Source organism: Rutilus rutilus (assembly GCF_951802725.1).
Source record: "Rutilus rutilus genome assembly, chromosome: 22".
NCBI lineage: Eukaryota > Metazoa > Chordata > Actinopteri > Cypriniformes > Leuciscidae > Rutilus > Rutilus rutilus.
In genome coordinates this window covers 27,382,160-27,398,445 of record NC_140227.1, presented here as the reverse complement: position 1 = coordinate 27,398,445, position 16,286 = coordinate 27,382,160, and the positions used below count along the sequence as shown (strand labels likewise).

The window sequence follows — 16,286 nt, the reverse complement described above, 5'->3', positions numbered from 1 at the left end:
ATAGAAAAAAAAAAGCATGACATAAGAGTGAGTATCTAATGACAGAATTTTCATTTTTGGGTGCACTATCCCTTTAAGCAAGGCAAGAATATGGTTAAGCAATACTGACCCCCTTTCCCCCACTTTTGCTTTTCTTTTTCTTTCTTTTCACCTTTCACTTCAGCTCTGGCTTCTGGAAATACCTCTTTTAGAGCAGGGGAAACATATCAGCATTTGAAGCGTCCTTTTTGTGAGTGTCTTTGCCTTTAAGGTGTTGTAAATCGCTGTCCTTAGGCCTCAACATGGGATTACATCAATTCAGTTGACCTTTTGTCACTTCCAACAGGCAAATTACTGCTGAGCACTATGGGCAAAAATAAAGAAGAAAAAAAAACGTTTGACTGCGAAGGCCACTGCCTTGAAGTGTTAAGCTTCACTACAGTTTAAATAAAGGGAAATGTGGGGTTTGTTGGAAATTGTTGTTCTTGAGTGTTATTGATCTCGTGTGTTTTGAAAGAGTACTGTGCTTTTCAGTCAACCGAATACTGTCATGAAACACGTGCACATCTGAAAGGGCTGAAATAATCCGTGCGGGGGGGGGAAAAAATATGAAACATTGTGTTCTGGTCTTCATGTCGATTATACTGTATCTTGTAAACGGACCAATGCACATTCTTGGCACATTGTACTATTCGTAGCAATTACTGGTAAGGACAATAAAATATGCATTATTTTTAATAAACAAAGAAAAAAACTTTTCAAAAAAACTAAAGATTTAACTTTTACCTCGTGTCAGGGACTCCTGAATAGAAAGAAAAAATTTGGTTTCTTAATATACCAATGGGATTTTACTATTAGCACATTGCTGTTCGTCTTTGCACAAATTACTGTAACGTGCAATTTGTTTTCCCTGTTTTCTATTCATATTTTGTGTATCAAGGTGGGCGAATTTTGTACTCTTTTTCTGTGACTGTGCGTACGGTTTAGTGAAATCTATATGTCATTTACATTTCACCTTTTAATGCTGGGACAAAAAGAAGAAAGGGGGGGGGGGGGGGAGTACACTCCTCTGTATGGTTAACGCTGATGTTAACGAAAAAATGGAAAAAAAGTATTATACAGTACAAGTTTTCAGAGCCACATCTGTTGATTATCACATTTTCATCTAGAGTTGTTGCTATACTATTATATACTTTTTCTTATTAATGCTGTAAGGAAACTTAAGATTATAGTGTAACATATGTACATATGTAACGGAAAGATGCGTGGTGATGTTCTCCATTTGAAAGTCTTTATCTTTGCTCTGTTATGGTTTTTATTCCATGAAGAAAAAGAAAAAAAGGGTTTTCTCTTCGTAGCAGATGACTTATAATATCCCTCTAGGTTTTGTATTGATGCATTTTTTGTAATTTTCCTATTTATTTTGGCCTGGACTTGATTTTAATCAATATTGAAATTTTATTTTCTAATGATTAATACAGAATAAACTTAATGAATAAACAAACAACTGTCTCACTTATTTCTACAAGAACATTGAACTGCAATTCGTAATATAAGACTTCTGTACAGCTACGGAAAGACTTCAGTGCTGATAAACGTGTCCCTCAGTAGATCTATGGGTTAAGGCTACTTTAATTGGAAAGTATTAAGAAAGATTTAATCAGATTATTTTGCTAAACTCATCTGGGGCTTTGGGATCCAGATGACCATCAGATGATGTAGTGTTCTTGACTCATTTAAAGGGATAGTTCACCCAAAAATGAAAGTTCTGTCAGTAATTACTCATCCTCATGTCGTTCCAAACCCGTAAGACTTTCGTTCATCTTCAGAACACAAATGAAGATCTTTTTGATGAAGTCTGAGAGCTTTCTGTCCCTCCATTGACGGCTACGCAACTACTTGATAAACATATTTGTTTATGTGAATAAAAGCCTAAATGAAATCTGTTCATCATATAAAGCGATCAAGTCTCTTCAGAAAATTTGGACTAAACTGCTCAATTTATATTTATATATCTCTTTAAGAACTTTTTGAAGTATTAAAGTGGTAGTTGCGTAGCTGTCAATGGATGGACAGAAATCACTCAATTTTCATTTTTGGGTGAACTTAACTCTTCAAGGGTTTTAGAATAATAGTGAACTTCAATATTTGTAGTAACACTTGCGTTCAAAAGTTTTAGGTCAGTGACATTTTTAAATGTTTTTGAAAGAAGTCTCTTCTGCTCACCAAGGCTGCGTTTATTTGATCAAAAATACAGTAAAAACCGCAATATTGTGAAATATTACAATTTAAAGAGATACTTCACCGATTACATTAAGCTTTGTATCAGTAGAAACCCGGTAGTATTTTCGAATGACCGTGCTTCCCTCCCTCATGTCCCCCTGAGACGAGTGATTTCTGTATTGTGTGTCTGGAAATCGAGAAAATCAAAAATCGTCATTTAGCGTCATCCGAGGCTTTTTTATCCAGAGGCGAGAGACTACAGCCAGTAGGAGGAGCTCGTTCCGCATGTTTTCAACCCGCCCATAGGGGGATCTCACGATAAAACACCGTCTTTTCAGTTTCGAGTCAACTAGAAGCCTAGTTGTATCATTTCTTCCGATACAGCCCTCTGTAACCGGTAGGCGTGGCTTGGGAGTGGCCTTGTAGGGCAGCGAAGCAAGTGCATTCTGGGAGTTGTTGTCTTTTTGATCCACATGAGCCAAAAATACATTTTCTGGCTTTTCTCAGTCTAGAAGGCACCAACTTCTAAAATAATTTCACATTTCTACTACATAAATGACCCAATTTAAATACACATTCATCTTTCCAGTGGTGAAATATCCCTTTAAGTTAGCTGTTCTACTGTAATATATTTTAAAATGTAATTTATTCCTGTGATCAAAGCTGAATTTTCAGCATCATTACTCCAGTCTGCAGTGTCACATGATCCTTCAGAAATCATTCTAATATGCTGATTTAAAAAAAATCAGGATCCTTTGATGAATAAAAAGTTTAAAAGAACATTTTGCTTTGAAGTCATCTGTAAGCTAGTAACCTAAATGTTGACAAAAGTGAACTTTTAGAGCATAAAATGTAGTCTTTCTTCTGGTAAAAAAACAAAAAAAACAAAACTGTTGGCTTATCTTGCACTCAGGAGATACACGTTTTTGTCCAATCAAATACTGTCTAGAATGAAAATGTCCCTAGCTAGTTCTGAATAGCATTTGCAAGTAATGAATCACTGATGAGATGTGAATGAAAAACGATTGGCCTTAAATACCCACCCTTCACCATCTTCAATAGGAAATACATACAGGAAAGAAAACAGTGTTCATTAAATCATCTCTCTTTAAGCAGAGAAGCACCTTTATCATGCACTAACAGACTGCAGTGAATGGTAAGTCAATCTGGGCTGATTTTGTTGTTCAATGGTGACACGACGGTCTGAACATCAGATGCATCGTCCTCTGAAGGCCAGGGAACCTTTCCACACATCAGAAGGGGTATTGCATACCTCTGGAACTAGAAAAGAACGTTATCATTTTTAAACAGCCCACCTTACTACTTTAAACAACACTAGCTGTTTGGCATTGGAGAACCCTATTAAAAAAAGAAAATCCAAACTTGAAGCCTTTTTGATGTCCAATTAATTTTTGATTGTTCTTTAATTTTCTCATAATATACATTACAGCATCACCTCTTCTCTCACAGTGTCTGAAACGGTTTGATAAAGGATTCACTCTCTCTAAACCCCTCCTTTCTGAGAGCCTATACTCTACTCTGATTGGTCAGATGGCCCAGTCTGTTGTGATTGGTCGGCGGAGGCTTCCTCAGGGCTTGTTACACAGTGTTACGAACAGTAACAATGGTTTTGAGTCCTCATTCTTTGGATGGAAAATATACATGCAAAATATATATATATGTATATATGTAGTCCTGTTCACAAAGAGAATTAGCTTCTACAGCGCTGAAAACGGCATCTTCTCGATATGTCGACAACACAAACCAAACTCTTCCAGGCCTCGGCTACATCTACAATGTTTGAGGGCAGGACAAAGTCGACATTGTATCGCAAGCAGCCAATGAGGGCCATAGGCTGACATTATGTAAATTTGTAAAAAACCTACATAGGCTTGTGCATCGGTCCTTTCTTTTGGGAGACACTAACTCCATGAATGTCTTTTGTGTTAGGCAAATCAAACTGATGAACATGATTGATCTGCATCTGATTCACTCACCTGTTTGTTCATGTATATGTAGATCATAGGGTTGTATACAGTGCTGCTCTTGGCCATGTATATGGGTACCACCTTCACCAGCACAGGCAACTGGACATCAGGGTTGAAGATAACCGTTAGAGCCAGAGTAGCGTATGGTAGCCAACTCACAAGGAACGCCAACACCATCATCACCACCATCCGCGCCACCTTAGCCTCTGCCCTCGCAGCCGCACCTCCACCTACCTTAGCTACCTGTCAAACAAACCGTGGTGGAACAAATACACAAATTAAATACTTGAATAAAAGTACAGATACCCTAAAAAAATATGACTCAAGTAAAAGTTTGTCACTTTAATTTTACTTGAGTTAAAGTACAAAAACACTTGGTTTTTAATGTACTTAAAGTCAGCATTAAAGGGATACTCCACTTTTTTCGGAAATAAGCTCATTTTACAACTCCCCCAGAGTTAAACAGATGAGTTTTACCGTTTTAGAATCCATTCAGCCGAACTCCGGGTCTGACGGTACCACTTTTAGCATAGCTTAGCATAGATCATTGATTCAGACGAGTCCAGTAGCATTTCTTTCAAAATGACCAAAGAGTTTCAATATTTTTCCTATTTAAAACTTGACTCTTCTGTAGTTAAACCGTGTACTAAGATCGACGGAAAATGAAAAGTTGTGATTTTCTAAGCCTATATGGCTAGGAACTACTCTCATTCCGGCGTAATAATCAAGGAACTGTGCGGCCGTACCATGGGTGCAGCAGGCGTAGTGATATGACGCAGCGCCTGAAAATAGTCCCCAGCTCGGTAACTTCTTCCAACGTGACCGGGACTAAGTTTGTCTAACCTATTAGACCTATTTTCAGGCGCTGCGTCATATCATTACGCCTGCTGCACCCATGGTACAGCCGCACAGTTCCTTGATTATTACGCCGGAATGAGAGTATAGTTCCTAGTCATATAGGCTTAGAAAATCGCAACTTTTCATTTTCCGTCGATCTTAGTACACGGTTTAACTACAGAAGAGTCAAGTTTTAAATAGTAAAAATATTGAAACTCTTTGGTCATTTTGAAAGAAATGCTACTGGACTCATCAGAATCAATGATCTGTGCTAAGCTATGCTAAAAGTGGTACCGTCAGACCCGGAGTTCGGCTGAATGGATTCTAAAACGGTAAAACTCATCTGTTTAACTCTGGGGGAGATGTAAAATGAGCATATTTCCGAAAAAAGTGGAGTATCCCTTTAAAACGAAGTCGAGATGATATGTAAAAGGGTTCTTGAACAACAACCAAAAAAAGTAGGGCGGGGCTTGATTTGGTCCATGGGGAACTGATTGGATGGTTGTTGTTTGCTATAGCTGTGATGTCATGTGAGTGACAGGTTGCCCTTGTGCCAGTAAACAGCTTCAGAGAAGAGAAAAGATGCCACTGCAAGAGGGAGGGGAAGTTCATTTGAATAAAGATTACAAAAAAATAATTGCACAAACAAATCGTTTATAATAAATACTGCAATATTCAATAAAAACAAAAATTGTCAGTTTCATGGTGACTTTAAGTACTAAAATGAAAAGGAACTTATTGATTGAACCATGTTTATTTATTCTAGCCAGCACTAGTCAATAATATGAAATATTAGTGCAGACATTTAATATGTATAGGCTATTAATTTACGCATAAATTAGGAAACATTTAATATTTTTACCAAAACGTATAGCCTACAATATTAAAATATTGAACTTCAATATACTCGAATATAAATTTGAAGTTACTGATAATTAAAGAGTGCAAGTGAAAGAAATATACCATGATAAAAATGATGGAAAATACATAATTGATAATGTACAGACGTCACATGGGGCAAAATGTCATAAAGTATGTCATAATTTCATTATTCACATAATTTTTATGTCTTAATTATAATTTCCAAAACATAAATTATTATTACAAACGTTATGTTTTTATGAAACGTAGTGGAGTAAAAAATATAACATTACGCGTTAGAATGTAGTGAAGTAAAAGTAGGCTAAACATTTCCCAAAATAAAATAGGCTACTCTCATAAAGTACAGATATTTGTATTATTAGTGAATATACTTTTGTCCACCACTTCAAACGACAAACTTAACATCACCAGCTCATCTGAAGATAACATAAAAAAAGCAAAAACGTAAAACAGGTTAAAGATATACTTGTCTAAGCGTGTAGAGCAGCCATGAATATGATACCACAATGATGACAAATGGCACAGCAAAGCAGAGTGAGAAATAACAGATGATGTAAGACATGTTTTTGAAATCTCGACTCTGCCAGTCGGGTCCACATGACGTGCCGACTCCCTCCAGCTGGTAGCTTCCCCAGCCAAAGAGAGGTGGAGTATTCCAGATGAGAGACCAGAGCCAGGATAACGCCAGCCCTCCGGCAGCGTGCTTGCTCTGGAATGTGATGGTACCCAGAGGCTTGCACACAACAAACAGCCGTTCCACAGCGATCAGGGCCACAGTGCACAGCGCTGTTATACCTGTGCAGTCAGCAGAGGAAGCAGAAGACATTAGAGTTGAGATCAAGTTCACTAAATTCACATTTTAAAGGTTAGCATCTGTGGCTGTCGGCTGATCATGCTCAGTGTTGGGTGTAATTAATGACTAAGTAATCGAATTACTGTAATTTAATTACTTTTCCCTTGAAAAGTAAAGGGATTATTCTTCATTTTTCTGTAACTGAATTACAGTTAATTCTGATGTAATTGTAAACAATAGTTAATTTAACATTCAAATTTTATGTTAAAATGTTTTTTTTCTGAATGTAACCTTCTCCCTTTACACACTTTGGTCAGTTCAAGAATTATTTATGCAATTGTAGCCTATAGGCTACTGTTTATTTGAAAGAATCAAAAGTGCAGTTCTGTGTCTGTCCTTGTATTGTTCAACTCGAGGTTGATATGGGATTTAGAAAGTACTTAGTAATAAGTAATCCAATACTCTTTAGAGAGAGTAATTAGTACATTAATCTAATTGCACTGTTGAAGATTAGTATAGCTAATTAATTACTTTTTTAGATAACTTACCCAGCACTGATCATGCTCATGATGTTTACACAATAATGACACAGTAAGATTTCTCAGTTGGACACTATATACAATTTGAAAAGTCATGAATGTAAAACAAGTAGATGTCTTACTATTTTCTGAAAAACAAAACAACGTTATTTTGGATATTCCAGTCTCAAACAAGTGACACGTGAGCCGGTTCTTTAGTGAATCAAAAACAAACAATTTCCGATTCACAAACAAGTGAGTGTTATGGGCTGATTCTTTTTTAGTGAATCAAAAACACTGCAGTTCAATGTAGTCCGATTCACAAACGGTGACTCTTTTGAGCCGGTTCTTTTTAGGGAATGAAATAATAAAGTGCATTGTAATTTGATTCAAAAATAAAAATGACACGTATGAATAGGGTTGCCAACTCAGAAAAGGAAAATGCGGGACAATCGTTGTACTTAATAGGAAAATGAGGGACACTCAAAATATTTGTACTGTATCACACAGTGTACGTCATTTCAGTGTCTGCAGTTAAGTAGCCTATGTGTTTAAAAGGTTATCAGACATAAACACATTTGTATGCTTAACCTATTTATGTATTTAATTCTAAAAATAATTTTAATGTCATACATAAAAAAAGTACTCTAGGCTTACAGTTCAAAAAAGTTTGGGGTTAGTAAGATTATTTTTTTTGTGAAAAATTAAAGAAAGTAGGCTAATTGCCTACTTTTATTCAGCAAGGATGCATTACATTAATCAAAAGTGACAGTAAAGACATTTACAATGTTACAAAAGCTTTCTATTTCAAATAAATCTCTTATGAACTTTATATTCATTAAAGAATCCTGGGGGGCAAACATTTTTTTAAACATTAATAATAATCAGAAATGTTTTTTTGAGCATATTATTCCCTAGATTACATGTTTTCTTGCGTGGCTGGATGTTAGACTCATGAACAATAATCACGTTGTTTGCATTCGCCAAAATTGATTTACCGAAATCAAAACGTGGACAGTGAAAGGGAATTACCGTTAGCGCGAGACGAGTCCGGCTTGAAGCGGAAGCGACCAGACGGCAGAGGATTATGTTCGCAAATCAAACAATGATTTGTCTCAAAACAATGATTAAAAAAAAATAAGCTGTGACTGGATGGTCGGTGATCATTCTCGTCGTGATCAGCACTGCTGCTATTGGCTGTTGTAGCCTATCAGTCAGTGGTTAGATCAGCGTAGTCAAAAAAACGGGACACGAGAGGTCACGCACGGGACAAATAAATTAGGCCCAAAATACGGGATGTCCCGGCTAATTCGGGACAGTTGGCAACCCTACGTATGAACCAGATCTCGCGTAACAGTTACCCTCTCTGTTTTACTCATTCTGATGAATCCTTGAATGGCCATCTTTAAGTCAATATCTAACCTAAAGTAAGCTACTGAAAGTTATAATTACTGTCAGTGATGATAAGCTGGTTGTGTCCTTGTTCTAGTAACACTATATAACACTATAATTCACGTAACAAATTCACTATTTCGAAGCACTTCAGTCAAAAAACAAGAACCATGACAATTCGTGAATGATTCACTTGTTTGAATCGGTTCTTTTGTGTCAGTTGGTCAAGCAGGTTTGCAAAACATTGAATCAGTTCGTGGATGCTGTTGGATTCAGTCTAAAAATCATTACGACAGTTCACACACGCACTGAATTGTATGTAGCGGACACAGTAAAAGACACAGGAAACTAAAAGAGTGCTGGGTGACCCTACAAATGTCTCCTGTGAATGTCACGTCAGAAATTAAACTCTTCGACTTCAACTCTTCGAGCAGGTAAAGACAACAAACAAAACACTAGCGGTAGGCTACACTACATTGTAGAGTACAAAAGGTATTATGATATTTCCATGCTTTTGAACATATGCCTGGTTAATATTAATGCGGGAATCATGCAGTAGGCCCTACCGCGGTATTTTTCAAACTACCATAGTATTACACACGTACCTCCGACACAGCTACAGTAGCCTACAGTACTGTACAGTGCAGTCTGTACCTGATACCATAGCAGTGTAATATTATGGTAGTTTGAAAACTTCATGCAAATAAATAGAGGCCAAAATTCGCTAATATAATAATTCAATAGTAATTCAAATGTGCAAAATAATAGGGATCCTTGCTTTATCAACACTAATTATAACATATTTGACAGAACAATAGTATTTGGGTTTTGAGGCTAAATCAGGATATAGCTAATTGCATTTCAATAAAGTCATTATCTTTTAAATGTTGCTTTTTCAGTGTCTGGAAGCCCATCAGGGGTGCAGTTTACATTATACAGTCTATAATAATTATTTAGTGTTTGAATGAACTCTAAACAGACTTACCAAATAATGCAACACAAAATCCTTCCAATACACAACCGACCCGTCCCATGATGTAGTGGCCCACAGCATTGCTCACCACATATGGCACACTTCCTGTTAGCGTGATGCCCAGGTCGGACACAGCGAGGTTGACCAGGGCAAAATTCAGTGGCTGTCGCAGCTGTTTGTGCCGGAGGGTGACGACTATCACTGTAGCGTTCAACACGACAGATGTGATGGAGAACACGGCCATGAGGAGGGACAGCGTGATGAATCCGGCCCACGGCAGGGGCACCTTTGCACCAGAGCCATCTTGGATAGACGAGCCATTCAGGAATTCTGGGAAAGAGTCCATCTCCCCAAGTCTTATAAAAATACAGACAAAAAGTAGTTTTGGTATGTTTTTCAGTCAGTTTCAAGCTATATTCTTCTCTGCTGGTTCATTCAAGTACATCAGACATGCACCTTTGCATCATACGTCTTCTGTCTGCACATTCAAGTCGGCGACACACACAAAAAAGTTCTTATTCAGATTAGGTGCTGTAAGAAGAAAAATCCCAAAGATCCGTACTTAAGACACAATAAGTCCTCCTTGGGTGTGTGATCCCTTATCCAGCTTTTCCCTTGATTGTAGTAGGAGTGTCACAAAAAAATACTGCATTTTCTGTTTTTCCTTTTAGAATAATGAAAATGTAAAGATTCAGAAACACAGCTTTGGGGCTGTTTGCTATAAACAGTGTATATTTAAAATATAGGCATTTTAAATTAAACAATATATATTTATAGACAGTATATTCAGAGTATAGAATGAACAGCTACTTGAGGTGTCGTTCCAGTATCTACCAGCAGGGGCAAACAGGGTCATGTTAAAGGGTTAAAATTTCACCCCAAAATAGAAAGTTTGTCATTAGTTACTCACATGTGCTCCAAACCCGTAAGACCTTCGTTCATCTTTGGAACACAAATTAAGATATTTTTGATGACATCCGAGAGCTTTCTGATCCCTCCATAGACATCAACGTCATTGCAACTTTGAAGGCCCAGAAAGGTAGTAAAGACATCGTTAAAATAGTCCATGTGACTACAGTGGTTCAAATGTAATGTACGAAGCGGCGAGAATACTTTTTGTGCGCAAAAAAATAATAAAATAACGACTTTATTCAACAATTTCTTCTCTTCTGTGTCAGATCTCTTACGCTATTCGAGTAGTAACTTCAGTGCAGCGCTTCAGCGTTCGACGCCAGTGCCGACTAAGGCTATGTTTACACGGAAACGATCTGAAGAGAAAACGCAAAAGTGGCGTTGCGTTATCACTTTTTATTCTGCGTTTAGACGAGCGTTATGGGGGGGAAATCTGCGTGCATTTGGTGACGCAAAAGTGTGTGAAATTCGATGTAGTATGCACTCCAGGCGGCTAGGTGGCAATGTGAAGCATTGCCACACAACAACACCAAGTCCGCGCGCCTGCGTACAACCTTCCTTCTACTTCTCTCCCAAGTAGACTTTTGCGTTTTTACCCTTTAGACGGGAACGCAACGGTGGAGCGTTTTTAAGATTTCCACTCTGGAGGGTGGTTTCACTTTTTTGCGTTTTTAAGCCCCAAAAACGCCGTCGCCGTCTAAACGAAAGGCACATCTGATAAAATATTTTTACGTTTTCACCCGCGAGCGTTCTCGTGTAAACAGGGCCTAATTATTGGCCGACGCTGAGCACCACTACACATGCGTGTGTGCTGATGCAGGAGCTGGCCAATAACGAGCGTTGACGTAGAACCCGGAAGTGCTGTACTGTGTTTAAAGTATGTGCAGTTTTGTAGGCTACTTTTCTGGACTGAAATCATGAAGTGCACTGCTCAAAAAATGCGAAAGGTTAATGTTTGCATTGAACTTTAGATATTAAAACAGTAAAGTGTTGAAATGAATGGCAAAAGTTGTCAAATTTACAAGAATTCACCATGTGTCAATGCATTGAGGCCTTATCAGGTTTTTGTTTTGTTTATGGTTTGCTTCTCTATCCATGTATATGGTATTATTGTATATTCTGTGATAAGCAGATAAGTGTGATTCCCAGCACCTTCAGTGCCAGATGTCACATTTGCCCTGTACTATGTTTGACCTGCTAAGAGTTTTAACTTCCATTAAGACGAGACAGGGATTACTGTGTGTTTGCCGTGCATTAAAATAGACAAACTCCAGCACAGACTAACCGGATTTGCTTCAAGAGTTAAAACTATTGCTTCTGTCCCTGAAAGACCCACAATTATATAATCTTATTGTTTTTGTCATTCTGATTAAAGAAGGACCCAATAAGACTTCTATATCTGGATGTGCATTTTAATATACATAATTAAACATATAGGAGACATTTGAAGGCAGGGTAGGCGATTTGTTCCAGAATTGTTTTTGTTTTTTTGTAATGCTAGTTGAAAGTCTCTTCACATCCTGATAGCAATCACTAAGTTAAGTTGTCTAAATGTATTTATACTGTATATTTATCATCTGTGGAAGATCATAAAATGTTCGTCCAATCGTTGCATCCGGTCCGAACGCATTCATACGATGTCGTATACCTGCCTGTCAATGAATTTCCATACCTCCACGCATGGATATTATACTCTGCGAAGTTTATGAATGTCATTTAGAGTTCTGCGCGTTGTAACAGCATTGCAGCAGTACAGTATGGCTTGTGTTCTTCAGCTTCAGTCGCCGCTGTTTAGCTGAGTCTGTGATGTATGATGCGTTTACCAGCTAATCATGACTGCACAGAGACGCAGGCCGTGTGAAGACAGATCCATCAGACCCCTTACCACACACACGCAAATGCACCTCATCATTTATGTGCTCATGATAATTAGAGGAAGAAAAAAAGAGATGAGAGAATAGCAATTAACTCCTGGATGCCATTGTTAAGCATCAGACTCGAGAGGTCAGTGCTATAGTAGTGGCTGGTCATAAATCTTACTCACTTACTTTCTTTGAGTACTATCTGCTGTTTTATGGCATCTTTTGATGAGGAGCAGCCATAATACATCTAGCTGAATCTGTGTATCAATGGGCGTATTGATGTTTTTATTAATGTGTATATAAATGAAAACAGCAATATGCAGAATTATATTGTCAGTAAATGAAAATACTCAAATAAGAGCATTTTGAGGACAGAAATATTAGGCTATTAGATTCTCCTAATGGAACTAGTTGTTTGAAACCAAAACCGATTATTTCTATTACTACTGATATTTATAGAACTGGACTCAAATCACAGTTAAGGAGATATAGCAGCTTGTGACAACTTGCCTAGGGGAAATATACATCAAGTGTGTGTGACCAAAATAGTTAAAACCCGCAATATGCAGAATCATACAGTGACGTTATGTAAATTCGTCTTCTATCAATGTGAAAACTCTAATATGAAACTGATTTACGTAATCCCTATCACCGCTTGACACCAGAGCAAAAGCATCCCCAAAACGGAGGAATGCGCGTTGCCGAGGGAAAGTTTCGCATCAGCTTCTCTCGTGAGCGCGCTCGCGTGGGGAAACCGCACTGGATCTCCTTCCCTAGATTTACACGAGCCTCACTCACTGTCTTGATGACTTTCTGCTCGCTTCTCCTCTCCCTAAACTTCTGCGTTTAGTACATGCATTGACCCGAAAGTGTCGTTCATCATATATCAGCAGCGCCAGTAGTGAGAGCGCGCGAGTTCATTTGGTCTTAATCAGCTCTAAGAGAAAGGCTCGTGCACAAGAATAAGCATTTAAATACCTGTATAGTTCTCTATGCCATCAATGCAGGGATAAAAAGCAAAGGATCGATGTCAAAGAGCACGAGCTCGAGGTCTTGGGGTGTGTGACAGCTGGGCGGAGAGACTGAAGCTCCGGAGGCAGCACGCGCGCTGAGGCGGGCAGATGTGCTGCTGAATTGGCGCTCGGTGCTGTTTTTGTAACCGGGGGAGAGAGACCGAGGGGAGGGGGAGTTCTAAAGGCTGCCCGAGCCGCCGGTTCCTTTGCAGCGTAAGAAATTTTGGAGGAAGGATGCAGCAGGACCGGAGAATTCCTCGGAAGCACGCGCACTGCCTCCTCTTGTGTGTGATGAGCGCGTTCTGGACGGCGCCGGGGGTGCGGGGGTCCCAACCGGAGATCCCCTTATCAGTGTGAGTAGAAGAGCGTGCATGCACAATATAGAGAACAGCTATATGCATGTATATAGAAACCAAGTGAGGTCAAAACTCTCCTGTGTAAGGGCTTTAGTGGTGTTTTAAGGGTCAAGACATTTCTATAATGCTTTTAGAATACATGCACCTTGTATTATACATGAATGCATGCAAAATATAGAGGAGCTATCATAATTTTATTAAATCCATATGTAAATGTCTAGAGAGCCATCATTTCGGTATTTCAAAGAGTCTGAATTTAAGACTTAATTTTTAAGCCTTAATAATGACATTTAATAAGAGCACGCATGAGAGAGGTTAAAACTATGCTTTGTGATGCTATTGTGAGGGTCTAGTTATCTCTAGAGTCCAAATATGAGGCTTTTATAATACTGTATACACATTTTAAACATAACAAAACATTGGAAAAGAACAAAATATTGGAAAGAAACCCTAATAATTGCTGTTATATGTATGTACAAATGTAAAAAAAAATAAAAAAATTGTAAAGTGTGCAGAAATGTGCTTCATGGTATAACAGCTAAGTCAGCTGATTTTATTTTAACTGATTATCAACCTCGCTACATTACATTACACCAATGAAAGCCATTTCGAAGAGTCAGATCAGGTAGAAATACTATAGCTCCTTAAGATAGTGTAGAGCGAAAATACAGTTTATGCCATAAAAACCTTTTTGACATACAGAAAATGAGAAACATAAGGGAGAACAATGTGAATTTAACAAACATGCTCCCGTATGGCCATATAGAATACATTATAATGATTACAAACAGTTCTTGCATTAACTTTTGTTAACTTTTATTTTTTAATTTATCACTGCTAATACTGTAATTGTGGTATAATGTGTTGTAAGTGATTACATGGGTTCTTCTTCCCCCAACAGGGTGAAACTCTGGGCTTCAGCGTTTGGTGGTGAAATAAAATCAATAGCTTCAAAATACTCAGGATCTCAGCTCTTACAGAAGGTATTTCCCCCTCTCTCACACACACACACACACACATACACACTTGCATTGACACACACACCTCTTCTTGAAAATGAATACAGATGGCTTTGCCTTACAACATCCAGGTGTATAATCTGAGACGTGTGTGTGTGTGTGGAAGAGAGAGAGAGAGAGAGAGTTTTTGGATAAGGCTCATTACACTCAGTTTCTTTCCCCCCGATCTGTCTTTTGCATCTAAACACCTGTGTAGGACTAGTTGGACAAATAGAATAACTGAATAAATGTGTCTCTTTATAAATGAAAAAGGAGCATCAGATGATGTGCTGAACACTTTAGCCACACGGTGGCAGCTGATATTATGAACTGTGCTTTTTGGTCACAGGGTTAAAAAATATATTTTTAATTCAAGCATTTGGAGACAAATGTACGTTTTAAAATGATTAAATAAATCATGATGTTCTTCAAAAAAATATATAAAGTAGTAAAATCAAGGGAAATTAGACAGGCCAATAAAGCATACATTTGACGGCCCTTGTCTTATTTTTTAATTTATTATTTATCTATTTCCTCATTCGTATTGTTTAGGTGGTCTTTTTGGTGTGATGGTTTATATTTACATAGAAACAATTCAATATTGATAACTATATCAAAAGAGAGAAAAGGCTCAGACACATTACAATATTAATATTTTATTATCAAAGTTCACATCTATGCGACTGCCGATATTTTGCGGATGAAGGTCTCCACCTGGTTTCTTTGTTCCAGTATACCGTGTTGTTTGAATGCACTATGCGGTGGCGTTGTATACTACAGAACACACTTCATTTCCTCTCGGATTCTACTGAAGGAAAAACAGTGATGGATGTTTTGAGATAACCCGTCTGTCTCTCTCTCTCTCTGAAGTATTAATAAGTCTCTCAGTGTTGGTGTGAGATAAGAGCTCAGCTCTCACCATCAGTGCACATATTATCGTCGTAATTACCTCCTCACAGAATGTGTGTACGTGACTCTTTAACTGAACTAGCCCGGGTCTGTTTATAAAACAGCGGAAATGAAATTGAAAGGCTTTGAGAATTACAGCTGAGAATGATGGGAGTTTTCATGTATGTTAGTGAGGTACATAAGTCTGTCTTTGTGAAGGATACGTGTGTCCACAAACACTGATTGTTTAACTAAAACTGAGATTCAGGGTCTGTCTTTAGCTATTGGGCCCTTACTTGCAGAAAAATCTATAGTGTAGTCAGAGCCATTACCGGTGTTGTATTTATCCACTGATCCGAGACCAATGTGGCTGATTTACCTTGTGTAATTGTTAACAGGATAATTCAACCAAAAATGAAAATTCTGTCTTTGTTTACACACCTTCATGTTGTTCCAAAACATTTTTTTTTCTGTTCACGTCTGCCAAGCTCCAAAACCTACAGCATAAACTAGTCCATATGACCCATACGCTAAACTCCGAGTCTTCTAAAGTCGTACAGTAGCATATTAAGGGATACTCCAAAAAATAAAATCATTTACTTATACCCTCCCAAACTGTACCACTGTCTTTCTTCGCTGGAACATAAAAATATATTTTGAAAAATGTCCCAT

At 38.0% G+C, this 16,286-nt stretch overlaps 2 protein-coding genes across 2 annotated transcripts in view; one reads left to right on the top strand and one right to left on the bottom strand.

Annotated features, from left to right (window-relative positions):
- Nucleotides 1-3,270: 3,270 nt before the first annotated feature.
- On the bottom strand, nucleotides 3,271-9,931 carry parapinopsinb (parapinopsin b; the record flags this gene model as incomplete). The annotated part of the gene is made up of 4 exons (XM_084395467.1): nucleotides 3,271-3,483; nucleotides 4,200-4,433; nucleotides 6,376-6,704; nucleotides 9,598-9,931. The coding sequence occupies 4 exons, from the start codon at nucleotides 9,929-9,931 to the stop codon at nucleotides 3,364-3,366; spliced, it is 1,017 nt and encodes a 338-aa protein (XP_084251593.1). The 3' UTR covers nucleotides 3,271-3,363.
- Nucleotides 9,932-13,586: 3,655 nt separating this feature from the next.
- Nucleotides 13,587-16,286, top strand: part of cacna2d3 (calcium channel, voltage dependent, alpha2/delta subunit 3) — a 44,975-nt gene continuing 42,275 nt past the window's right edge. The window contains exons 1-2 of the mRNA XM_084395468.1: nucleotides 13,587-13,725; nucleotides 14,630-14,711. Of these exons, the coding sequence (XP_084251594.1) occupies nucleotides 13,607-13,725; nucleotides 14,630-14,711 (201 nt within the window). The 5' untranslated portion in view covers nucleotides 13,587-13,606. The remainder of the gene's footprint in view (nucleotides 13,726-14,629; nucleotides 14,712-16,286) is intronic.